We start from the raw sequence: 27244 nt of genomic DNA, 5'->3' as shown, positions 1-27244 counted from the left end.
GGAGGAATGGCTGCTGGGAGGAGCACAGAGAGAAGAAACGCCATGGTGCATCTGCAGCAGCACAACCGGACGCCTTTATCTGCAGCTGCAACAAATCATGTCTCTCTCATATCAATCTCTACAGCAGACGCTGCAACCTTCCAACAGTTTGACTTCACCACCGAAGATGCACTCCTCCATCGTTTCCCTGCCAACAATAATTGTCCCCACAGATCAGGGATCCCCAGTGATCCAGCTAAGCCATGGGTAGGCAAACTAAGGCCCAGGGGCCGTATCTGGCCCAATCACCTTCTCAATTCGGCCTGCAGACGGTCCGGGAATGAGCGTGTTTTTACATGAGTAGAATGAGTGCTTTTATTTAAAATGCATCTCCGGGTTATTTGTGGGGCATAGGAATTCATTCATTTCCCCCAAAAAATATAGTCTGGCCCCCCACAAGGTCTGAGGGACAGTGGACCGGCCCACTGCTGAAAACGCTTGCTGACCCCTGGCTCTAGTTCATGGGTAGGCAAACTAAGGCCCGGGGGCCGGATCTGGCCCAATTGCCTTCTATATCTGCCCTGCAGATGGTCCATGAATCATTATGTTTTTACATGAGTAGAATGTGTGCCTTTATTTAAAATGCATCTCTGGGTTATTTGTAATATAGTCCGGCCCCCCACAAGGTCTGAGGGAGAGTGGACTGGTCCCCTGCTGAAAAAGTTTCCTGACCCCTGAGCTATGCCATCTCAGGTTCATTTGCAGGTAAGATTCAGAAGAACTTTATGCTACTGAGAAGAACCATACAAGGCAATGGAGTTGTGAAATCGACTGGGCCAATTTCTCTCCCAATGGGGAAAGAACCCAAACCAAAAATGGAAATGCTTTTGAATAGGCACTGCAAGAGTGATTGATGGAGGAGGGCACATACCCATTTAAAAAAATGATTTTGAAAAGAAGGGACATGTTCTTGTAATCTGTGACAATGCACACACCCATTTTAAAGGTATAATAATAATAATAGGTATGGGCACTCATCTGAATAAGAGGGATATGCACATATCCTGAACACACAGAAACAACAACAACAACAACAACAACAACAACAACAACAACAACAACAACAACAACAATAATGTGACCTGACCAATGGAGAGTGAGGGTTTGCTACTCCCCAACAAGGCATGTGAAGGGGATATTTCTTCTTCTTATTATTATAGCCACAGTATCATAGCAATATGCACAATTTGTACGCCACCTTATGCCACAGGTCTCTTACCAGTCACAGGCATGCCGCCGTCGTATTTGGGCACATCCCACACCAAAATGGCCCAGTCTTCTCCCACCGAAGTGATGCGCACGGATTCCGGAGGATCGGGGACGTCTGCCAAAGACATGGAGCAATGGGAGTAAGATGGGAGCAGTGGGACGGCAGGCCAGCCAGGACTAATAGACTTGCCCCGCAATTGCAGCCGGCCAGGTTACTCACCCACCACCTTGATATTGAGGGTCGCTATGTCCTCCCCCACCGGATTGGTCACCTTGATGGTGTAGCTCCCTTCATCTGAGCGCTCGGCACTCTCTATCACGAAACTGCTCAGCTCGTTCCTCTCCTCAATACGGACCCGGCCTTCCTTCTCCGCAAAGACCTGAGGAGTATGGGAGAGCAGGCAATGATGAGTCAAGCACTGAAGTACGCATAACCTCCAATGAAAACAGGGACATCCTAAATACTACTACTACTACTAATAATAATATTTTTGACAATCATTTTTATTAATTTTCAATTACAATAATCCAATGGTAGCCACATTATAACAACGCCAAAACACAATGCAATTACAGTGGTACCTGTGGTTACATACGCTTCAGGTTACAGACTCCGCTAACCCAGAAATAGTGCTTCAGGTTAAGAACTTTGCTTCAGGATGAGAACAGAAACCGTGCGGCGGCGGCAGCAGGAGGCCCCATTAGCTAAAGTGGTGCTTCAGGTTAAGAACAGTTTCAGGTTAAGAACGGACCTCCGGAATGAATTAAGTACTTAACCCGAGGTACCACTGTACTAATCCCAAACATTCATATGCCAAATTGTATAATTTAGGTGGCCTCCCACGTGTCAGAATGGATGGTTTGATAATTTACTTTGTTTCTGCATTCCAAGATCTTATTCCTCTCAATTCCATTCCATTCCGTTCAAAATAACAATCCCTTATATAACAACTGCCATATTAACGACATCCATTCATCTTGACGCATTAAACGATTTATAAACTTATAGGTGAAGCAATAGCCTTATTCCTCCTGTGTGTGACAATTCTTCTGTCTGCGGTGTTCCTTCCTGTCCTTGTAAAAATGTTATGTCTATCTTTTTCCAGCCGATACTTCCATCATGCCTCGGGCAGAGCTAATATCAATAATAATAATAATAATAATAATAATACTCCCGCCTATCTGACTGGGTTGCCCCAGCCACTCTGAGCGGCTTCCAACTTATAGAAAAACGGAATAAAACATTGGAGGTTGTGCACTCTCCTTCCTTAGAGGTTTTTAAGCATAGGTAGAATAATAAATAATAAATATAATAAATTTGTATTTCCACTCTGCCCTTCCCGGTTCAGAAAACTGGGCTCAGGGCGGCTAACAACAAATTCAAAACACTTAATTGAGGCAACAAAAAACAGCATAAAATACAGTATAAAAAGTGAATAACAATAAAATGAATGGCCATCTGTCATGGATGCTTTAGTTGAGATTCCTGTATCGCAGGGGGTTGGGCTAGAGGGCCCTTGGGATCCCTTCTAATTCACAATTCTATGATTAAACATTTAAAAAAACAGGGCTGATTTCAGATTTCTTCTAAAGATTGTAGATTGTATAGTTACGTAACTCCTTGGCTCAGTGGGTCCATACCCTACATTTATCCAGCGAAAATAGGGATGTCCTAAGGAAAAGCAGGACACTCTGGGATCATGGGCGTAGCCAAGTTGGGGGCAGGGGAGCAGCTGCCCCCCATCAAATAAAACAATAGAACTAACTGACCAATCACATCAGTTCTGCCCGCCCCCCAACAGAAGTCCTGCCATAACAAAAATCCTAGCTACGCCCACGTCTGGGATCAAATCAGAAACAGGGATGGCTTCTGTAAATCCGGGACTGTCCCTGGAAAATAGGGACAACTGGAGGGTCTGAATAAGCTGCGCTGTGCAGAGTCGATACAGTGGTACCTTGGTTTACAACCACAATTCGTTCCGGAGGTCCGGTTGTAAACCAAAACAGGTTGTAACCCAAGGCGCACTTTCGCCAATGGGGCCTCCCCCCCCCAAATAGGTTGTAATCCAAAAAAAGGGACATGCCCTTCCGGGTTTGACGTGGTTGTAATCCAAAATGGTTGTAAACCAAGGTACCACTGTATATGTATATATCGTCAAAAGCAGAAACAAATCTTGAGCTCTCACGATGGAGCAAACTGACTTCTGAAACGTGCTCTTCCGAAAAAGAGCACGTGTGGTTGGATCCAGACTAAGTTAGCTGAGATCAATGTGGGGGGGAAATCAGTCCGGGTTTAAATGTGAAAATGAGCCAAGGCCCATCGATTTCATTGAGTTCTAAGGCTGCAATCCTAACTGTGTCTACCCAGAAGTAAGTTCCATTGAATGGGGTGTGCAATTCCACAGAATTTAGTGAGTCACGGTGGTTAGGATTGTGCTGTTAGTGCAACTAGCAAGGCACTAAGACGCAGTGGTGTGGCTACTCCTTAAAAAGGCTACCCTGGACCCAATGGTATGCAATTACTAGAATTATATTGATAGGGGTTAAAAGGTTCTTCTAAGTGTTCTTGCCTGACAGCCAAAGCTGACTTCTGCTTTGGTGTTGTTTAAACCAGAGGCATAAAGCTGATATCACTGGATGAAGTCCATCATTTTTGCTGAACGAATTGAGCTATATCATTTTATCTGGATTCTAAATAAATGTGGTATTAATCGTTACCATTTTGAATCTCATTGTATTATTATCTTGGGTTGTGCAAACCACTACAGTGGTACCTCAGGTTAAGAATGTAATTCGTTCTGGAGGTCCGTTCTTAACCTGAAACTGTTCTTAACCTGAAGCACCACTTTAGCCAATGGGGCCTCCCACTGCCACTGCACCGCCGCCATGCGATTTCTGTTCTCATCCTGAGGTAAAGTTTTTAACCCGAGGTACTATTTCTGGTTTAGCCGAGTCTGTAACCTGAAGTGTCTGTAACCTGAAGTGTCTGTAACCACTAATTCACTAGGATTGCATCAATGTTGTTGCTGGCATCCATCTGACTTGTGAGACAATGAAGGAGTGCCCCTCTGAGAGTGAAGTCAAAGTGTTGAAAGGTTGCCTCAAAGACATGCTATAGAATACCTGCTTAAAAAGTAAGTAGTAAAGTAGGACTAGACAAGTTCTTTTGCGGCCAGCTTGAGAGATTTCAGAGCTCCATCTGGTACGCAGGCTGAGACCCTACCTGCCCGCAGACTGTCTCGCCAGAGCAGTGCATGCTCTAGTTATCTTCCGCTTAGACTACTGCAATGCTCTCTACGTGGGGCTAGCTTTGAAGGTGACCTGGAAACTATAACTAATCCAGAATGTGGCAGCTAGACTGGTGACTGAGAGTGGCCGCCGAGACCACAACACACCTGTCCTGAAAGACCTACATTAGCTCCCAGTACATTTCTGAGAACAATTCAAAGTGTTGGTGCTGACCTTTAAAGTCCTAAACGGCTTCAGTCCTGTGTACCTGAAGGAGCATCTCCACCCCCATCGTTCAGCCCGAACACTGAGGTCCAGTTCTGAGGGCCTTCTGGCGGTTCCCTCCCTGCAAGAAGTGAGGTTACAGGGAACCAGGCAGAGGGTCTTCTCGGTAGTGGCGCCCGCCCTGTGGAACGCCCTCCCACCAGATGTCAAGGAAATAAGCAACTCTCTGACTTTTAGAAGATATCTGAAGGCAGCCCTGTTTAGGGAAGTTTTTAATGTTTGATGTTTTATCGTGTTTTTAATATTCTGTTGGAAGCCGCCCACAGTGGCCATACCTACCTCAGTACCCCTCATCCAGGTGGCCACAGGTGCTGGCTCCCCAGTGATGGACACGTCCAAGCGCAGCTTATTCCCAGCAACCACCACAAGGGTGTTTTCATTAGTCTTTCCGGAACAATCCAAGTGGATCTTGGGGGGCTCTGGAGAAACCAGAAATGACTTGAGGGGGGAAATGAGAGACAACCTCTTCTCCACACCACCACATTTAATACCTTAAATCAAGACCCACATTTTCCCCACAGCACAGCTATTCACTGCCTGCTGCCCCAGAAGGCCACAAACAATTGGAAGTTGCCTTCTATGGGTTTTACTTCTTCGGTTTTCCCCATTCCCTCCCTCATTTGTTTCTGAAAAATTGGGAAAATCAGGAAAACATAATTGAATTTTTTTCCTGTGTCCCGCCCTCCCCCCGGGCTTTCACATCTCTACTCTCTCTTTCTTCTGTTTTTAAAATAATTTTTATTAAATTTTCCCTTTTAACAATCCAATCAAATGACATTAAATATTCCAAATTATACAAATACATATCATACAGTCCGAATATTCTGCCAAATTATAAATTCTTATTGGGACTTCCCATGCTTCAAGTTCGGGGGGGGGGGTTCTGATCTCTACTCTCTCTTTCTTAATGGATATTGAAAAAAATCCTCCGGCTTTCATACCCACCCACCCACAAAGGATGGCAGGGCCCATCCAGGACTCACCTTGCTTGGGGACATATTCAATCTTGATTTCTAGAGTGGGAAGAGAACAAATGGGGGAAATGAGAAACAGCCGTGAGTACCTTTGGCCAGCAATACCTGCTTCCTCCCTCCCATATTATTTTAGAATTAATGTGCAGTGGGATTCCACACCAGCAGTGTCCCTGTGAGAAATGGGGACATCAAACAAACTGTGTCAGGATGCTGTCAGCGGCTACTGTCTGTAACGATTGAAATCGAAAAGGAGAGTAAGAAACTTTTCCTTGTCTTTATACTTTCCTGGGAGGTTTCCCAGGAAAGTATAAAGACAAGGAAAAGTTTCTTATCGTCCTTTTTGATTTCAATCTTTACAGAGGCTATAGAACCCAGCCTCAGGGGCAGAAGAAGGGGGGGCAATCCGCCCCGGGTGTCATCACTGAGGGGGGTGACATTCGGCGCGCCACCCACCCGCAACTCCCAAGCCTACCCCGAGCCGTCGGGTGAAGGGGGGGAGCTGTGCCGCCTTGCCTGGCGGCCCTCCCCCCTTTGTTCCGACAGCTCAGGAGAGGCTTGGGAGTTGTAGGCGGGTGGCACGCCATTGACCCCGGCTCCAAGGCTGCTTTCTGGGGAGGGGGAAGTCTCCCCTCAGCTGTCAAATGTAAGAGGGAAGGGAGGAAGGCTGCTGGCAAAGCAGCACGGCTCCCTCCCCCTTTGCCCAGGAAGCAACCCACCATGGGCCGCTCACTCCACCCCCCATGGGCAGCTCGCTCTGCCCCCTAAGGGTGCTTCGTCCCCTGGGATGCTTGCCCCACCTCATGGCCCCGCCCCCAGGTGCATAGCATGTCCGCCGTTCCGGGTGCCAGAGAAGAAGAAGAAGAGTTTGGATTTGATATCCCGCTTTATCACTACTCAAAGCAGCTAACATTCTCCTTTCCCTTCCTCCCCCACAACAAACACTCTGTGAGGTGAGTGGGGCTGAGAGACTGCCAAGAAGTGTGACTGGCCCAAGGTCACCCAGCAGCTGCATGTGGAGGAGCGGGGAAGCGAACCCGGTTCACCAGATTACAAGTCCACCGCTCTTAACCACTACACCACGCTGGCTCCGCCTCTGCCTAGCCTCTTGGATAATGGCGTTGTCCCAAGTCAATCTCCGCCCCCCGTCCCTCTCACTTACTCATTCGTCACTTCTATGGGTGCTGAAACATGCCCTCTGTCTTTGAGCTCTTTGCTCTCCTACTTTTAAAGCTCGCCTGATTCTGGGAGATGGGGAGTCCGGAATGCTTTCTAATGACAACATGTCAGCCGGGTGTTGTTCTGGCTCTCCCATGACTTCCCCAGCTTTCCCCCTCATCTGCCTCTGAGCAGAACCCTGTTGTAAATCTACACAATGTCTTCCTCTTCCTCCTCCGTGGAAGGGTCAGGATGAGGAGGGGGTCTCCACCATTCCTTCTCCTCTGCCCAGTCCCTGACAAACGCCTCCTCACAGCGAGGGAAGATCCATAGGGGCTCAAGTCCCTGAGCACATCTTTGAGCAAGAAACATGGGTTCTGCAACAAGCGTGGAAACTGGCGTGTTTCACCTCAGGGCAGAACCTCAAGGCCTTTTGTACACTGACCCAGGAAGTTGAGCTTGGCGGACAGAGAAAGAGCATATCCATCAGGGACGAAGGTGTAGTCTCCCTCATCCTCTGGCCTCACGTCATCGATGACCAGCTTGTGGAACCTGAGGAGTGAGAGCACGATTAGGGGCAAAGCAGGTGGGAGGGTGGAAGAGGCTTCCGATTGCAGTCACTGAGAAATGCCCTGTTCATAGCGGAAAGAGGAAGAAATCCCAACGAAAGGAGAATGGATTTTAAAGTTAATGGACTAGGCGGAGATGGCAAAGCAGACAGCAACAAAAAACCACCAAGAGATCCAAAAGATGAGAATTTTGTCGAAGAGTGGAGGTTCTTTTTGGGCTGTTTGAGAAAAAGCAGGATTTGAAAAAGGCAAGGGAAGGAGAATAAATAAATGATTGTAATGTAAGTTATAATTCAACAGAAAATAAATGGCAGTTATGGCAGCCGATAAAGGAATACAGTGGTACCTTGGTTTAAGAACAGCTTAGTTTATGAACAACTTGGATTAAGAACGCTACAAACCCAGAAGTAGGTGTTTTGGTTTGTGAACTTTGCCTTGGAAGCAGAACATGTTCCGCTTCCTGTTGAGTGTGTTCCATTTGTAAATGGAGTCCCCCGCTGCTATGGGAAAGCACGCCGTGGTTTAAGAAGGCTTTGGTTTAAGAATGAACTTCCAGAGCAGATTAGTTATTAATTAATTAATTAATTAATTAATTAAGTGTTTGTAGGGGGGAGGGAGGCTTGGTTAATTTCATTGTACACTGATTGTACATTGACAATAAAGGTATTATTATTATTATTATTATTATTATTATTATTATTATTATTATTATTATTTCCCCTTCCTCTCAGGAAATCAGAACATTAACAATATTTTCAGCACCTGCTAAAAACATTTCTGTTTAGACAAGCCTACCTGGGTATGTAGAATATTGACACGTGCTTTAATCTGTTTTTTAGCTCATTGTTGATTTTAACTCTTCTTTAAATTGTATGAAATAAATAATATTCCAGTGCAATACATTAGACCAGTGATTCCCAAACTCTGGTCTCCCACTGTTTTTGCACTTCAACTCCCATCATCCCTGGCTAGCAGGACCCAGTGGTCAGGGATGATGGGAATTGTAGTCCAAAAACAGCGGGAGACCAGAGTTTGGGAAACATTGCATTAGACAGAGAAGTGATGGCTGGCGCAAGGCCTTCTCATGAGATCTGTGACAGGATTCGAAGCTGGATTTTACAGTCCAAATGTGATACTCTACCCACAGCACCACAGAAGAGTCACCTCTGCTTACGAAAGCAAAATGGCGGCCGCCAATGGAGCCGCAGAGTCTGCAACTACCCCACATAACACGCTTGGCCCTCAGAGAATGCTGGCTTCCCTTTAGGCTCACCTGCCCTTGTGAGAGATCGTGATGCGTTTGCTGGGTCGGACCTCGACTCCGTTTTTGTACCATTTGCCGGTAACCTTCTCATCTGACACTTCACACTTGAAGACGGCCTGCTCCGCAGCTTTGACAGTAAGGTCAGCAATGCCCTGAAGAACCTCCAGCTGTTTGTCTGGGTGGCAAAAGAGAGAGAGATGAAGAGGACTGATCCCACAGCATCCCACATGGGGGTGGAAGCCATCCAAATCTCTTTCGGAGGCTATCTACCCGCTGGTCCAACCAGTCCTCACAAACCTTCAACTATAAGGTCTGCCTCTGACTGGCCACCGTTGGTCATGATCATGTAGCGCCCAGCATCCTCCTTGGTGGCTTCGTTGATGATGAGAATGTGCTTTTTGCCATCCTTCTTGAAGCGGTACTTGAACGTCTCTTCACGGGTTAGCTCTACACCATCCTTCGACCTGGAGGCAGAAAGAAGAGACTAAGATAGAGAGGGGGCAAAGCTGGGAAGACAGTTGGTTGGTTGGTTGGTTGGTTGGTTGGTTGGTTGGTTGGTTGAAATGGGATTCTGTCAGGTTTGGTTTCTTTCCATTTCTCATTATTCCAGCCATCATAAGTTCAGTTCACCACAGTTCACCATCAGTTTGCAATTTATTTATTTTTTTAAAGGAAAATCACCAGCATTTTAGTGTGCCTTACTCCATATATATGTTTAATGTCATTATCATCGATATGTGCCTTTCCCTAGCACATGGATAGGCAAACTAAGGCCCGGGGGCTGGATGCGGCCCAATCGTCTTCTCAATCCAGCCCGTGGACAGTCCGGGAATCCGCGTGTTTTTACATGAGTAGAATGTGTGCTTTTATTTAAAATGCATCTCTGGGTTATTTGTGGGGCATAGGAATTTGTTCATCATTATTTTTCCAAAATATAGTCCGGCCCCCCACAAGGTCTGAGGGACAGTAGACTGGCCCCCTGCTGAAAAAGTTTGCTGACCCCTGCCCTAACATATACTTTCTCTTTTCTTGTTGGAAAACTGCACCACAAAAAGTCAGAGAAGGGTGAATTTCGAAGGATAGGCTGCTTTTGATTCACATATTGTTTCAGGAACCGAGGCAGGTCTCACATTAAAATGTGAACTGAACTGAGTTGCTCCTTTGTCCCTAATAATATCTAGACACGCTAAATGGGAAGGGAAGGAAAAGGGTGGGGGGGAATAAGTCTGCCTTGAACATGGGACAAAAATCTGCACCAAATTCAGTGTCGTGCTTGTGTGTGTATAGAAAAGGCTTAGAAAGGAGGAAGTTTATCCTGCAACCAAAAATCTCCTCCAAAGGCACTGCCTCTTGCAGAGAGGCACCTTCAATATGTTTTGTGTGCAAACAATAAATCCATTGAAACATATGATGCTTCCTCTTTTTTTGTATATATTTTTTATTAAATTTTTGGCTTCACAATTTAAAGTACTCATTTTTTATAACCTTAAGATATCAGTGACTTCCCTTCTTCTCTTTCCATGGTTCATTTTGCATATCAGAAATCCCTGCATATTTTACAGAAACTATACCATTCAGTATTCCATTATTATTGCATCCATCAAAACTTATTTACACTGTTGAATTTATCTTCATGTTGCCAGTGTTTACAGCTGTACACAGTTATTTCCCATATACAGTGGTACCTCTGGTTACGAACTTAATTCGTTCCGGAGGTCCATTCTAAACCTGAAACCGTTCTTAACCTGAGGTACCACTTTAGCTAATAAACATTTTCTGATAATCATCATCATCATCATCAGCGTTTTCCAATCTTCTGTAAATGTATGTTCTTCTTGTACTCTTATTCTATATGTTAAGTCTGCAAGGTGAGCATATTCTGTCAACTTAAGTTGCCATTCTTTGGTTGGGACCTCAATCGTTTTCCATTTTGGGGCTAACATATGATGCTTCTTGATATTGGTGCAACCATCTAGTCCAGGGCAGTCCAACTTTTCACGCCAAGTGGGCCACAAGAGTACTTCAACACAGAACCCACGGTCCGGTCTGCACACTGACTTTTCGCACAGGGAGTGGAGAGTGAGGCCAAAATTTGACACCTCCCCCCAGCCCTCCTGCTGCCTTCTCAAAGATAAGTAGGCTTTGGGAAGGAAGCGTGAGGCTCTGGCAGGGTCCTAGAGCCCTCCCACCTCCTTCTCAAATCAGGGAAAACACTAACTAGGCTTTGGGAAGAAGGCAGGAGGACTCTAGAACTGTCAGAGCCCTTACACCTCCTCCCCAAAGCCCAGCTCATTGCTTTCCTGGCTTTGGGAAGGCAGTGTGAAGGTTTCAAATGTTGCCCAGGGCTGCCCAAAACATCGGACCTGTTGGGAAACTGTGTACATGCAGCTACTCACACAGAGTCAATTAAGGTTTGGCAGACAGCCAGAAGGCAATCTGAAGGAGTAAGTCTGCCTGGAGATAACAGAGGCATGGAGACCACTCCCTGATTGGTCAAGCTCTCTCAAAGGAGTGATAATTAATGGCCTACTAACTGGAATGTGTTTGACTTCAGTAGTTCAGTGTGTCAGTGGAGGAGTTGTGAGTCGTGTCAGAGAGAGCTAGCAAAAGATCCATGTTCTGTTCCTGTAAATAGTCCACTATATATAATAAACATCTAACTGCAAGTTCCTGGTTCCTGCTTTGTCTATCCTGTCTGCAGCCAAGTTGCCAATTGCTTCCGTGGATTCTGCATGTACTCTGCTAGGTCTGGCTAAGGTCCTGCAACTAGTCAGAAAGTTGCGAAACACCAAATAGGTTTTGCCAATAGGACCACCACAATCTAATCATCTACTGTGACAGACAGCAACTTGCCAGGGCCTTTCACCTTGCCTGACCATTTTAACAGGAGATCTCTGGGATTGAATTCAGGACCCTCTGCAAGCATCGCACGTGTGAAAAGGTTCAAGAGGCAGCTCTACGGAAGCCAGGTCTGGAGTGGGAGGGGGTTGTTCGGATGACTGTCTGTGTGTGTGGTTTGGGAGCTGCATAGCCAGGGGAAAAACAATGCTATCCAGGGTTGTAAAGACTGCCGAGAGAATAATTGGGTGCACTTTTCCCACCTTAGATCAAATCTATGCTTCCAGGTGCCATAAGAAAGCTGCAGAGATAGTGCAGGATAGTACGCACCCCAGAAATGATCTCTTTCAGCTTCTGCCTTCTGGAAGAAGGTATAGGGTTATAAAGGCCAGGACTAGCCGCCTGAAAAACAGTTTCTACGCAAAGGCAATTCTGGTCCTAAATGCAGCATAAGGGGTCTCTATAGTATAGTGTATTTTAAAATGGGGTTTCAGAGTTTTTAGGGGTTTCTGAATGTTTTATGTAGCTTTGTAGTAGTTTTATGTAGTTTTTCAATTTCATTGTGCAGCACGGGACAATGACAATAAAGATATTGTATATCGTATATATCGGTCTGGGCAGGGGAAGTATGGGCAGGGAACTTACCATATCACCTGGGCCCCTTCCTCAGACACTTCCACTTCCATCTCCACCTTGTCCCCAACGAACACTTGCTGGTCATCCAGGGCACCCACAATCAGGACAGGTGGCTCTAGGGACAGACAGACAGACAGAATGGCAAGGGCACAGCTCCAGGGCCAGCATCAGGCGGTCCCAAACAAACCTCTCCAGTCCACCCCCTCTGCCTGCCCCCAGTCACCTTGGCATCTTACTAACTCTGCTAGGTTTGCCCAGCCAATTGTCGTTTGCTGCATTCTGCATTCTGGGGGAATTTGTATATCACTTTCATTGTAAAAAAAAAAACCCTCTAAGTTGTTTGTGTGTGTGTGTGTGTGTGTGTGTGTGGTTGATATTATTTTTGCTGGCATCCATCCATCTCGAGAGACAGTGGAATGCACCTGGAGAATCACAGCACCAGCTGTGGCTGCAGAAGTGTACAGGAACCCACATGTTTGCATGTTCTCTGTCCATCTCTCAGCACATGTTGTGCAGGGGTTGTTGGTATCTGTCTGTATCGAGAGAAAACGGAATGTGCCTCTGTGAGCAAAGTCAAACTGCTGAGCTAGCAACACCCAAGGGGCGCAAGCCTGGGCAGGGTGTATGGAGGTCCTGGGCTGACCGGAAGACAAGACCTTCTCTCTCGGCCTTGCTGATGTGGTCCAAAGGAAAACAGAGCAATACACTTGGCACCAGCTTGGCTGCAGGAATTGCAGGAAGGAGGCATACGAGGTGCCGTCTTAGGGACTCGTGTAGAGTTTACTCCTTAGACTTCTCTTCTCCTAAAGATGTCCCATAAGGCAGTGGGTATGAATTGTTCCCAGAATTTATTCCCAAAGCCTTCCTCATGAACGGAGGTTAAGGATCAGTGTTTTCCTTCTCCTAGATGCACTACCTTCCCAGTTGGACGACCCCAATCTGCCCCTCATTCGCCTCCAAAGCTCCTGCAGAAACCACCTTCTTGACTGTTGAATACGGTCTCACCCGCTCAATCCGTGGGAGTCTGTCTTTGCATGCAGAGGGACTCCCTAACTCATGGAGGGTTTGGAATAATCCATCCGCTCACCCTCACCTGGTTTAGCCAGCCAGTCGAAGCCATTCCCGGGATGTGGCTGCTGTCACTGGCAGCTTCTCAGATCCACAGATAAGAGCCGAGCACAGGGGCAGAGAGGGGACCATCGGTCGACAAACTACCCAGAAGGAGCGCAACATGTCCCCCAACCGAGATACTGTCCCTCCCTTTACAAACACACACACACACACACTCTCTCTCTTCTCCCATCACCCTCACCTTTAACAAAGACCTCTGTGAAGCACCTCTCTTCTCCGCAAACACATTCATAGGCTGCGTCGTCAGCCAATGTGGTCTTAGTGATGGTCAGGATGCGTTTCTTGCCCACGTTCTCAAAGATGTATCTGCCCACGGAGAAGAGACGCCACGTCACAACTGAGAAAGACTAATCCAGAGTCCGTCTGTCTATCCGTCCGTCCATCTCAGCAGCTGTTTTCCCATTTCCCCCACCCAACAGAACCCAACTCTGCTCTTAGAGAATGCCCAAAGCACCATTGGTTATCCATCCACATTCAGACTCACTTTCCACTGGGCTTGATCACTTGGCCGTTCTTCATCCATTTGATAACAAGGTCTGGGTCGCTCAGCTCCACATACATCTTGATCTTGTGCCCTTTGTCAACTTGGTAGGCTGGGTCCAGTTTTTTGATAAAGGCTGCAAAAGAGACGGGGAGAGGACTACTAAAAACGCCTTTGGGGCCCCAGCCTGCTTCCTACTTCCTTGCTGCAGTCATGAGGTTTCTGCTCCAAGTACAGCCTCTTCCTGTCCTGAGAGCTAAAGATCTCCACTTCCACCTCAGGGGGAATTTCTGCGCTCCTGTCACTAAGGTGCACGGATCGCAGCAGCCAGCTGGCATATTGCTTCCATCACTTCAGCACAGAACGCCACCTTGATCTCCTTAGGAGAAAGGCGGGATAGAAACACGGCGAGAAAAGGGGAAATGGATGGAAACCGCAGGAAGGGAACGGTACCTGAAAAGGGAGTTGGGTTCAAATCCCCTCTCAGCCAGGAAGCTCGCTGGACGACTCTGTGGGCCAGTCGCCATCTCTCAGCCTAAACTACCTCACAGAGTTGTTGAGGGGACAAAATGGAGGGGTGAGGGGAAGAATTGTGCATGTTGCCTTGAGCTCTTTGGAGAAAAGGCCCAGTACAAACATAATGCACATATAAAATGGAAGGAAGGAAGGAAGGAAGGAAGGAAGGAAGGAAGGGGGCACCTCTCAGGTGGGCGCCATTTTGATTCTAAGAGAGGTGTTTTGGCCCCTCTTTTTCTAGAAAAACAGCACTGAGGGGGGTGCTGGATGGCACTGTGCTGAAGGACCCCCTCCATCCTAGAGCCATCTCCCCCACCACACACACATACAGCACCACAGATAGTCAATTAGATGTGGCCTCTTCCCTAAATTTCCCAGAAGGTCTGATATGGGGTCCAGGCCCACCCACCCTGCTCCCAACCAGTGACCTCAGGAGACTTGGCTCCCAGGCCAAAAGGCAGAGAGTCCAGGCATTCTGACTGACCTTCGCTCTTCTTGACTTCCACCTTGGCTTTCTTGAGCCTCTTCAGCATGCCACGGAGGTCAGTAATGCCATACTCAAAGGCGATGCGCTCGTACTCGCTCTTCTTGGTCACGCCTTTAAGCAGCTCCCAGATCTCTGGCGGGATCCCCAAATCGTCGTCGTCGTCCTTCTTCTTCTTCTTCTTCTCCTCTTCCAACTGCTGCTGGCCCTCTCTGCACAGAGAAGGAGGAAGGAACTTTTGAGGTGTAGCTTCCCGTAGGACCGTCATTCAACCCCTGCACCCCGCTCACAATGGGTGACATGGGTAAGGGACTACGCTGCATTCACGGTCGTGCGCTCCTCAACCTCATACCCATGCATCTCTCATGGGGAATTAATTCTGAGTCCAACCCAGCCTCTCAAGCTGTCACAAACTGCATGTTGACAAGAACAACTAAGAAATTGCAAGGAACAAGATGAAATGGTGGAAGAAGCACAATTTAGGCCTGAAATTATTCCCCTGGTAGGTATGGACATCTCTTCCACATGGAACTTTGGGGGGGGGTGGGGTGGAGGCTGGACAAAGCATGGAACTGGGGGGAGGGCAGAGGAAGTGGGAGACTCTCCCCTAACGTTTAAAGTTGCTGTCCTCAGCCGCTGATTGGCTTCCAACCTGCCCTCCTCCAATGCCAGCCACCTATTACAAAAAGCTAATCTCCTGTCCCTTTGCATCTGGACTCCTGCCTGTCGTTATGAGCTGCGTTACTTTCTGCCCATGCTTGACCATTTTTGACCACCACATCGGCCTAGTGGATTCCCCCATGACCAAATTTGGTTTCTAGACTTCATCCTACACCTACAAGGGTCTCCAAGCAGGTTTTTAAAAAAAGAAAGGTAAAGGACCCCTGGACGGTTAAGTCCAGTCAAAGGTGACTCTGGGGTTGTGGCGCTCATCTCGCTTTCAGGCCGAGGGAGTTGGCATTTGTCCACAGACAGCTTTCCAGGTCACGTGGCCAAGCATGACTAAACCGCTTCTGGCACAACGGAACACCGTGACAAAAGCCAGAGCACAAGGAAATGCCGTTTACCTTCCTGCCACAGCGGTACCTATTTATCTACTTGCACTGGCGTGTTTTCAAACTGCTAGGTTGGCAGGAGCTGGGACAGAGCAACGGGAGCTCACCCCATCGCGGGGATTCGAACTGCCAACAGTTTTTCTAAAATTGGCTAACACAAAATGCCATAATTGCTTGTGCTCTGAAATGGAAGCCGCTGAGGAGCAATATTTCATTTGCCCAAGCATGCCTTGTAAATGATTTTCAACCCTTGCCCGACCATTTCCCTTGTGTCTCCTGTATTATGCACTAAGCTGGCGGGTAGGACTGCTGCTTCCCCACCTCTTAAGGCACTCCATCCTCTGACGGCCACCAACTGGGATGGCTTCAAAAGATTAGACCGATTCATGCAGATGAGGCTATCAACAGCAACCAGCTATGCTCTGACTTGCTGGCGTGCACTAATCGGGAGAGTTGCTTTTGCGCTGAGGTCCTGCTCGCAGGTTTCTAACGGACATGGATACTGGGCCTTTGGTCCGATCTAGGAGGGCTTGTATTGTGTTCTTATTCTCCATTCTTCACCTACCTCTTCTTCAGCAACCCGCTGAAGTCCAGCTCTCCAGCAGTATCGTCTTTGCCGCCTTCCCCTCTGCAAGGAAAAGAAGTGGGGAGATATAACCCCAGATCAGCACCCAATGAACTGGCTCAGCCTCCCGAGCAGCAGATGTTTGCAGCAAGTAGGCTGTGAAGATCAAGGCACAGCCTAAGAGTCTGTGCTCTAACCAGCGACACTTACGTCCTTTTGAAAGCCTGCAGCACGCCGCCGCTTTCCTCTGTCCTTGGTGCTGGAAGAGAAGAAAACAGACTTCTAAAACTGGTAACTTGAACCCAGTTGGCTCTTCCCTTGATAGAGTGTCTCAGCTTATTCCAACCTTTGCCAAGCTGGCATCCTCTATGTGTTTTGGATTACAATTCCCACCAGTCCATTTTGGACCACACCTCCCATGAGCCCTGCGTGGCCTTATTGGCTGTGGCTGATGGGAGCTGTGGGCCAAAATACCTGGAGGGCGCCATCTTGGTTAAGGCCGGATTAATACCTTAGCAAGCCACATGCAGAAAGGGAACTCAGCCACCCACAAACACCTCCATTCTCAGGGCACCTCAGTAACACTGTGCTGTGTGGGATCCAGAGAGTTTTTATTCACCTAGTGCAGTGGATGAAAGCTTGCCCCTCCACGGCTCTTTTAAGGTGCCACGGAAACTCTGGGCTGCCGTGATTCATTCTGCCATTTTTACTATTTTTCACAAATTATTCTACTCTTGTTACTCAGAGTAGGTACAGTACTCAGGTGAGGTACAGTAAAAAATGTAAAGGTGATTAGGGAATTATATTAAACTCATGCCACTGCAGAGTTCTGCACATTTTTAAAAGGCAGGAATCATATTTTGGAAAGATAGTGGTGATGATGATGATGATGATAATTGTTTGTTTGTTTGTTTATACCCCACCCATCTGGCTGGAGCGGCTCCCAACAGAATATTAAAAACACAATAAGACATCGAAAATTATAAACAGGGCTGCCTTCAAATATCTTCTAAAAGTCAGATAGTTGCTTATTTCCTTGACATCAGATGGGAAGGCGTTCCTCAGGGCGGGCACCACTGCCGAGAAGGCCCCTCTGCCTGGTTCCCTGTAACTTCACTTCTCACAGGGAGGGAACCGCCAGAAGGCCCTCAGAGCTGGACCTCAGTGTCCGGGTTGAACAATGGAGGTGGAGATGCTCCTTCAGGTATACTGGGCCGAGGCCGTTTAGGGCTTTAAAGGTCAGCACCAACACTTTGAATTGTGCTCGGAAATGAACTGGGAGCCAATGTAGATCTTTCAGGACCAGTCTTGGGCCTTGGATAGATTTCTCAGACTACAAGTACATCAGGGACAAGGATACCTCTACTACCTGCCATGAGCCCTTGGGACAGGGGGAATAGACTAGGAATCCAAATAGACAAATAAAATAAAAATATCCAGGGGCAGGGAGTTCCAGAGGTGGAAAGCAGGCAGCAAGAATCCTGCTCAGTGTGTTCTTGTGGTTCAGATTTCACAGGTGACGGGTTCACACTCACAAGACCACAAGGAAGGATGTTACCTCCAAAGGATAAGGCTATTTAAGGAGCAATATTATATACGATAAGCTGGCAGGAAGCAGAATGGGGTCACTGCTGGCTGAACCAGGCTCAGCCTGGCAGAGGGAAAGCAAACCTTCAAAACAGTATTTGCCAGCTTAATTTATGTCAGGTTCCCAGGTCGCACCCCTAGAATGCCCCCTTTTCAAGACGTATGCCAGTTTAAGATCCGCTAGGCTCAGTTCAGCCAGCTGGGTCCCTGTGTACCTGCAGCTTAGCTAATTATGGTGTGGCCCAGTTGTGCTGGATCCTAACCCCACTTGCTCTAGGATGACTCCTTTAGCGTTTACTGAGTTAGGGCTCCTGGTGGTACCTTCCACGTCGATGTTGAAGGTGCAGCTGTCAAACTTGTCCTTGGCTGCCACCTCAAAGCGATAGTCCCCTCGGTCTCCGATTACCACTTTGCCAATTTTTAGCTCATAGGTGTAAACCTTCGGGAGCAAGCAAAGAATAAGCAGGAGGATTAAGGTTCGTTAGTGGCAACCATTTCCGCCGTAGCCTTTTGAGGATGATCCGGACAAAGCCTGGCATGCCTCAATCTCAATTAACAGAGAATTCTCTGTCACCTTTGCAAACTATATTTCCCAGGATCCTTTGCAAGAAAGGATAATCATGTAAAAGGTGGTTTAAAGGTAAAGGTAAAGGGACCCCTGACCATTAGGTCCAGTCGTGGCCGACTCTGGGGTTGCGGCGCTCATCTCACTTTATTGGCCAAGGGAGCCGGCGTACAGCTTCCGGGTCATGTGGCCACCATGACTAAGCCGCTTCTGGCAAACCAGAGCAGCACAAAGAAACGCCGTTTACCTTCCTGCCGGAGCAGTACCTATTTATCTACTTGCACTTGACGTGCTTTCGGACTGCTAGGTTGGCAGGAGCAGGGACTGAGCAACGGGAGCTCACCCCGTCATGGGGATTTGAACTGCCAACCTTCTGATCAGCAAGTCCTAGGCTCTGTGGTTTAACCCACAGCGCCACCCGCCTCCAAATGAATAAATAATTGCAACAGTCTGGTATGAGTTTAAGAAGGCAACAAGTCATGGGAGAGATGAATCGCCCCTGGCCAAACCCTTCACTTTTCCTTCTTCTGGGACTCACGTTTTTCTCCTTGTCGAAGCTGTCCTTGAACTGGAACCTCAGTCCGCTCTTGATACCCAGCTCCAGCCATTTCCCCTTGAACCATTTGATGGTGGGCTTGCAAGGCAGCAGAGCCCCATTCACCTGCACTACGATATCAACATCTTTCCCTGAAAGACAAAACAGGACGCATGGAAGTCACGGCTTCCTTCACTTAAGAAGGAATCGCCTCTCATCTAAAGTCAAAGCCTCCATGGGGCTTTTGCAGAAGAAACTACTCAAGCGCCAGCAGATGTTGCAAAACACAAAGATGTCACGAGATGGACGGGGCCATCGTTCAGTGGTACAAGTTTGGTCTCTGGCATCTCTAGGAAACGCCCCTCTCTCTTAAACTCTGGGGAGCCTTTGCCAGTGTTGACAGTAGTGAGCTGGGTGGACCGGTGGTCTAAAGCAGTTTACGAATGCCATTTCACTCCAAATTCATTAGTCCAGTGTAGCTGTCAACCACTGGCTCAGAAAAAACCAACCCACTTCATTTCTTTGACCATGGACATCATTTTTACTGTGCATTCATGACGATTTGTGCTCATGATCCTATCAGAGTGGTTACACACACACACACACACACACACACACACGGGATTCCAATTTCAATACTGTTGGTGCCTTCAAAAGACATGGAGTGGTCACACCGCTTCATTTCCAATCAATACCTATTCTGCTGGAATCCCAGGACCGTTCTGGTTCGTTTTTTGTCCTGCTTTTGTTGTGTTATAATGGCCAATCACAGAACGAACCTAAGCAGGTTAAATCTGCCGCCAACGCACGACGCTAAAGAACACATTACAGAATACAGTGGTACCCCTGGTTATGTACTTAATTCATTCTGGAGGTCTGTTCTTAACCTGAAACTGTTCTTAACCTGAAGCACCACTTTAGCTAATGGGGCCTCCCGCTGCTGGCGCGCCACCGAAGCATGATTTCTGTTCTCATCCTGAAGCAAAGTTCTTAACCAGAGGTACTATTTCTGGGTTAGCGGAGTCTGTAACCTGAAGCATATGTAACCCGACGTACCACTGTACTCCTGTGACAAAAACACCACTCTGGAGGGGTCCTTGTACATCACATGATTAGGACCAAACTGAAAGTGATGGGGCCACCCGTGTCTGTTTATTAACTTGCCTATCTGGTCCACCTCCAAAGTAGCGTCATGGTTTGAAGTTTGGCACTAGCTTCAGTCACGTTACTGAACGTGAGCCAGTCAGAGTCTAATCTGTAACTGGAGGACAGACTGCCTGGGAATCTCACATATACCCCCTCGAGGCAGCCTCCTCACTGTGCCTAATGCTTGGGCCGGTCCCCCTGGTGAAATTCTGCTCTGCCACTTACCACTTTCTATTAAGGCGCTTTCTGGCTTCTTGAGGAAGAGTGCATCGGACTGAGTGGAGGGCTCCCCTTTACCTTCATCTGAAAAAGAGGGAAGGGAAGGTGAAGAATGAGTCACACCTTGCAGGTCAGCTGGAAGCCGAAACAGGGTGATTTGGGAGTAGCGGGGTTCTTCAGGGCAGGGGGTGTGGGCATTGTTAGAATTCCTGCTCCATGATTGCAGTCATGGGATTGTTGTCTATCACATGACAGTGTATGTTTTGACTCCACAAAGTGGGAAATAATGGAGACAGGATGTTTGTGTTACTGTGTTCCGTGAAGTGGGACTATTGTCCTTTGTTCCTTTTCTCTTTGCTGTCTGATGCTAGAGAGAGAGAGGGAGCCATGTTGCAGTGCTCCGTGTGTGTTTATATGTAAATAAAGTAGATTAGCCAAAATGCTGAGTTGCTGAGGTCTGTTACGCATGATGCGCAAACTCTGCGGATCCCTAAGTGTGCCGGTGTCGGTTGGCATCGGTCGCTGTGATGTTCGGGCTGAAGAAAGCTTTTGAAGCTACCGAACGATCGACCAGGAGGGAGAGAGCATGCCAGTTGGGCATGTGTCTCTGCCAGGGTCCTACTCGAGTGTAAACTGAACTCCTGACAGGCATGGCTGCCTTGGTGGTAAGAGGAGGAAGGGCCTCAACCCAGCAGCACAGCATCTAACTTGTACGCAAACATTCTGCATTCAATTCCTGGCATCTCCAGGTAGGGCTGGAGTATTATGTAGACAATACTAAGCTAGGCCTGACTCAGTAGAAGGCAGCTTCCAATGTTCCCAGGGCACAGGTAGGCCACAGTCCATGGGGCCCACTCATGAGTAGTATAACTCACATGGGATTAAGAGGCCAATGAGGAAATGTTCTCCTGTATCCCTCACTGACACAATGGAGAGTCCCAGATGGTTCAGGGATTTGGCTATATTTTCACTGCTGGTAAAGGTAAAGGACCCCTGGACGGGTAAGTCCAGTCATAGGTGACTATGGGGTTTTGGCACTCATCTCGCTTTTAGAGAGCCGGTGTTTGTCCACAGACAGCTTTCTGGGTCATGTGGCCAGCAGGACTGGCGCAACGGAACACCATGACAGAAACCAGAGCGCACGGAAACACCGTTTCACTGCTGGAGGAGGTGTCAAAAGGCAGTAGTAGCAGTAGTAGTAGTGGCTCAGTGGTTTAGACCACAGCGCCACTCGCGTCCAGTAGTAGCAGCAACAGCAGGCAATAGGTATTGGGGTGGGATATCACTGAAGGGTAGGGATAGACCTCAGGGAAGATGCTGAGATTTATTCAAAGCCCTGCAGAAGCTATGAGTAGGCACGGGACAACTTATTGATGGAAGGTGGGACATCTCGACAGGTAGCTGCCAGAACTTCTATATACAAGGAGTGGTACGTCTCTGGGGACAGAGCATATGGAGACACAGATAACCAAAATACAAGCAATACCAGCAGATGTTAAGAACATTTTCCTCCAGGCTGCAATCTCTGGGCCTCACCTGATGGTGCCTGTTCTGCCGGAGCCTCTGCTAAGGGACACAGAAAAGGGGAAAATATAAATAACGTTAGAACCTTGACCCAAAACATGGGTGGTGTTTCTCCACAACTCCAAGTATATTTCCCCATTGCCTGAAGCTTCTAAGTCTGGTGAATATTCTCTAGGTCTGGAAGTTTGTACAGTTGTACCTTGGAAGTTGAACGGAATCTGTTCCAGAAATCCCTTTGATTTCCAAAATGTCTGAAAACCAAATCGCGGCTTCCGATTGGCTGCAGGAAGCTCCTGCAGCCAATCAGAAGACACAGAAGCCCCGTCGGACGTTCAGGTTCCAAAAGAAAGTTCGCAAACCAGAACAATCTCTTCCAGGTTTGTGAGCCAAAACGTCTGAGTTCCAGGGCGTTTGGGATCCAAGGTACAAATGTATTTTACTTTTGTTCCTGTTCTGTTCCAGGACATCCCTTATGAAGAATAATCAGAAATCTGTGCAGCTATGTTTTCATATCAGCTCACATGATGCATAAAACGAACCAGTACTGTATGTTTTGTTAAGTACGGTATGTGATGGTCAAATCTTTGTGTAGCAGCTGCATTTATGGCTTAAGGATCTGGGGTCTAGATCGGTCTTGTGTCTTGTGTGACAGCCTGCTTTAAATACATATTGTCTAATTTTGGCTTTTAATTTTTTTTAAAGGGCAGTAATGTCCTTCTCAGTGCCATGAGGGAAGGTTGCAAAATCAGCAAAGCACCACTTTTTTACTGGGCCAGCATTTCCAGTAAAACATATCATCTTACCTCTGTGCCATTTATTTAATTAAAACAGTCTGGCGGAGGTCTGCAGTTTATTAGTTGGGAGTCAGAGCTTTCGACGGCAACACGCCAGAAGATAAAAGTTTAATGCTGGCCAGGAGGATGGGCAGAATATCTTTGTGTAGGTTACAGGGTGCACAAACTCTCCCCCTCTCAATTCTGGAAATTTAGGAATAATATTGCCCTCCTGTTCAACTAGAAATCTAATTAATGAAAGCAACTGGTACCAAAAACATGGCCTTTTCATTCAAGGCAACAGTTACATGGCACCATGCAACAGGATTTCCAGGGAATCAAACACAAGGACTTCAGCAACGGCCCCATCTGCACCATACATTTAAAGTAGTATCATACCGCTTTCAACAAGCATGGCTTTCCCCCAAAGAATTCTGGGAACTGCAGTTTGTTAAGGGCACTGCAAGTTGTTCAGAGACTCCGGTTCCCCTCACAGAGCTACAATTCCCCAAGGTGTTAAAGTATGGTGAAAACTGTAGTTCTGTGGGGGGGAAATAGGGGTCCCACAGCTCTTCATTCTCCCACTCCCCCAAAATTATGACTAGAGCATGACTCTCTCTGCTAGCCAGCATGTGTCTGAACATTCCTGGCCCCACCTTTCGCCTCTTCTTTCGCCTCTTCTTTCTTCTCCTCTTTCTTCGCTGCCTTTGGGTCCTCCTTCTTCTTCACCTCTTTCTTCTTTGCGGCTACAGAAGAATGAAAGTAAGACTGATTAGGAGCCAGAACAGAAGTAGGGGGATAAGGAGCCGCTTGAGTTTGGTATATAGTCAAATATGCACACTGATTCCAAAAATATGGCAGTGGTGATATGCATCGCAGGCACGCAGAGCTTTACGAAGTACCCCCGCCTCCCCACACCACACCAAAAGACAAGTACCCTGACCGTAAGATGCACCTAGTTTTTAGAGGAGGAAAACAAGAAAAAAAAATATTCTGAACAAAACAGTGGATGTATGACTTTTGTGGTCCACGCTGTGGCCCCAGACATGTGATTTGATGGCGAGTTTGGGGTAGCCCAGTGCAAAAATCCTGAGGATCCATGTGGATCCATGCTTTGTAACCACGTTTTTGTGCCATTGCAGCCCCAGGAAACAGTGGGTGAGTGATTTTTTTTGTGCAGGCTGTAGCCATGGACATGCTATGTGATCTGATGGTGAATTTGGGGTGACCCAATGTAAAATTCCTGAGGATGCATGGGCTTTTACCTCCCCCCCAGGCAGCCTCCTTTATCGCTAGCCTCCCTTATCTCTCTCCCGATCGCTTGCAATCAGTGGCTTTGTTTCAACACCCACTTCCCTCTTTCAAAAAAAAAAAAGCTTGATCTGCTTTTTGCCCCTGGGCAATTCGGCTCCAGGGACCACGCATTCGCTCCATAAGACGCACAGGCATTTCCCCTTACTTTTTAGGAAGAAAAAGGTGTGTCTTATGGAGCGAAAAATACGGTACTTGCCCCCAAGGAACACAGTCTAAACGCTGAAAGTGTGGGAAACAAGAAAAGGCGGGGAGGGGGAGAAGAAAGGGGATCAAGAGATGATTGTGTGAGCAACTGCATACACATACTTGTCTTTATTTGGATTATGGGTTGTGTTATGACTGAAGGGTTCAGTGCCAGTCCAATACATTTTGCCACCTAAAGCAAAGCCCAAATTGCAGGTACTCTCCTGCATGAAGCTGAGCTGAAATTGTGGCTCAAAACGTGTTGCACCATTGAGACATCAGTTCCTGCCTTCATTTCTCCTCACGGGTCACTTCAGCATGGAAGGTCCAGCAGGGTTAAGCTGGATACTTCTGAGAAATGGGACATTTTGAGGAGGGAGTTGAAGGAAGAGGGGAAGATGTAGCTTTTGACTCTTACAACTAGACAGAAAAGGTGGATTGGATCCATTTCTTCTACTTGAAGGCTCCTCCAAAATTTGTGTGGTGGTTAGGTTGTAGCTGGTCCTCATGGAACATTCGTTCTTATTTGTTTAGAGGAAAGTTATATACAACAATGAGTTATATACAATTCTTCCTGCATTCGTCCTGATTTGCTTGTAGGGTATTTATCCATATTCCTGCTAACCATCAATCCATTCCACACTTTTCAATCCATTTCTCCATCACTTTCCTAACTGCAAAAAAGTCTGTTTCTTTTCCTCTTCTTTTTAAGTGGATCTATTGCACTTTGGTCAAAGTAGGAAAGCCAATGTGTCCAAAAGAGAGTGTAGAGAAATCTGGAGCACAGGAGGCTTAGCACTGTGGGTTAAGCCACAGAGCCTAGGACTTGCCGATCAGAAGGTTGGTGGTTCGAATCCCCACGACGGGGTGAGCTCCTGTTGTTTGGTCCCTGCTCCTGCCCACCTAGCAGTTCGAAAGCACGTCAAAGTGCAAGTAGATAAATAGGTACCGCTCTGGCGGGAAGGTAAACGGCGTTTCCGTGCGCTGCTCTGGTTCGCCAGAAGCGGCTTAGTCATGCCGGCCACATGACCCGGAAGTTGTACGCTTGCTCCCTCGGCCAGTAAAGCGAGATGAGCGCTGCAACCCCAGAGTTGGCCACGACTGGACCTAATGGTCAGGGGTCCCTTTACCTTTACTTTATTGCACTTTGGTCAAAGGAGGAAAGCCAATGTGTCCAAAAGAGAGTGTAGAGAAATCTGGAGCACAGGAGGCTTAGTAAAGTTATTAAGAAGCAGGAGTTTTGTTGTGTCTAGTACAGAAGAGCAAGGTGGAAAAGAAATATGGAAGAATTTTCACACACGAGTTTGTGGAAAATGTGGCGAGACATTTTGAGGTGAAAAAATGCAAGGCAAGGGAGTTTTTGGACCTAAACTTTAGGACTCAGAAACATGAGTTTTGATCTTTGAATTTAGTGGAACCCACACAATGTAGACCATCTACTGGCATATATTGCACACCCAACCCCACCTGTTGGGCATGTTCCATCCCGTCCCTTGCAGTGCCTTCCAGGCTTTAGGCTGCTCTCCAGCTTTCCATGCCCCTTATGTGTAAATGTGTCTGCTGGGGGTGTTAATCCAGAGCGAGGGCCCTAATTACCACCTATAGGAGGAGGAAGGAGGTGTGGATTTGGGGGCGCAAATAGGGGGACTGCAGAGGAGAAGCAGAAAAATGGTAAGGATGAGCCTAGAGGAATTGGGGTTGTTGCCATTAGCTGGTTAGGGGACCCAGGAAGAAGGGAGCTAAGGGAGATAAATCATGACTGTGGGATGGAACCAACGGGGGAAGGAAGCACAGGAAAAGTGAGAACGTTACAGCTCTATCTGTAATGAAGAGCAACCATTGGAGGCTGTCATCAGGAAAGAATAAAAGAAGAAAGGTGAATGAGGATGAAACGCTTAACTCTTTCCATGCCTGTATCTCTATTCTCAGAATTGTCCTCCCTTCAGAATGCCCACCTGCAGCAGAAAAAAAGTTCTGGGGCTGAGTTCTGGCATGCATTAAAAGCAGGCCAGATACAAACACTATTGCCTCAGTCCAGATATCATGGCAAACCATGGCCGTGGAAGCTTTAGTGTGAAGATATATAGGCAAGCCATGGTTTCCAATCATCCATCAAACCAGGATTGGAAACCATGGCTTGAGGTGGATACAGGAACCATGATATGTGCAGACTATGGTTTGGCATTATCTCTGAATCGATCAACTGTGGAGCTGCCAGACTTGTTATGTCTCCAGAGCCCCTGCACTTAGAAAGAGGAGTTGCAAAAATGAAAGCAGAGATGCAACTATAAACTATGGTTTGCCTGTATATTTGGAAGCTCAAACCATGGTTTGCTCAAACTCCAGTGACTGTACACCATGGTCTGGTACAATGTCTCAGTTAAGCCCATATCATACTTGCTGGTGCACAACATAGTAAGCTGTCAGTTATTTTGTCCATCTACTCCAGTATTGTCCACACAAACTACCAGAAGCCCTCCAACGTTTCAGGCAGAGTTCTTGTGCATCACCTGCTTTCTGCTACTTCTAGCCAGAGATGCAAAGGAATGAAAGGGCCTGTTGATTTAAACAATTTTGTGTGTTTTTAATATTGGTTGTTAAGATGTCCTGTATAGTGGTATCTCTGGTTACGAAATTAATTTGTTCCGAAGGTCCATTCTTAACCTGAAACCGTTCTTAACCTGAGGTACCACTTTAGCTAATGGGGCTTCCTGCTGCCACCGCGCCAGTGGCACACAATTTCTGTTCTCATCCTGAGGTAAAATTCTTAACCTGAGGTACTACTTCTGGGTTAGCGGAGTCTGTAACCCGAAGTGTTTGTAACCCGAGGTGTTTGTAACCCAAGGTACCACTGCATAGTACAAGGCAACGCAAAATATAAAACAACATTAAATTGAAAGTGGAACTTTCAGCATGTGTTGCAGGGGTTAGAGTAGATGACCCTCTGGGTACCTCCCAACTCTACAATT

General features: G+C 47.2%; 1 protein-coding gene across 2 annotated transcripts in view; it reads right to left on the bottom strand.

Annotated features, from left to right (window-relative positions):
- MYBPC2 (myosin binding protein C2) overlaps positions 1-27244 on the bottom strand; it is a 67128-nt gene that overhangs the window by 17553 nt on the left and 22331 nt on the right. For both annotated transcript variants that reach the window (XM_081883834.1, XM_081883835.1), the window contains exons 2-19: positions 23435-23524; positions 22018-22047; positions 20488-20565; positions 19120-19268; positions 18338-18455; positions 16640-16688; positions 16430-16492; positions 14810-15021; positions 13813-13945; positions 13510-13634; positions 12207-12312; positions 9021-9187; positions 8733-8898; positions 7336-7442; positions 5745-5774; positions 5041-5180; positions 1469-1628; positions 1259-1363 (exon numbers count right to left, since the gene is read on the bottom strand). In XM_081883834.1, coding sequence (XP_081739960.1) covers positions 1259-1363; positions 1469-1628; positions 5041-5180; positions 5745-5774; positions 7336-7442; positions 8733-8898; positions 9021-9187; positions 12207-12312; positions 13510-13634; positions 13813-13945; positions 14810-15021; positions 16430-16492; positions 16640-16688; positions 18338-18455; positions 19120-19268; positions 20488-20565; positions 22018-22047; positions 23435-23524 — 2028 coding nt within the window. The remainder of the gene's footprint in view (positions 1-1258; positions 1364-1468; positions 1629-5040; positions 5181-5744; positions 5775-7335; positions 7443-8732; positions 8899-9020; positions 9188-12206; positions 12313-13509; positions 13635-13812; positions 13946-14809; positions 15022-16429; positions 16493-16639; positions 16689-18337; positions 18456-19119; positions 19269-20487; positions 20566-22017; positions 22048-23434; positions 23525-27244) is intronic.

The sequence above is a fragment of the Podarcis melisellensis genome, assembly GCF_964234715.1.
Source record: "Podarcis melisellensis genome assembly, chromosome: 13".
In the NCBI taxonomy this organism is placed as follows: Eukaryota; Metazoa; Chordata; class Lepidosauria; order Squamata; family Lacertidae; genus Podarcis; species Podarcis melisellensis.
This window is presented reverse-complemented; position numbering and strand designations above follow the sequence as displayed.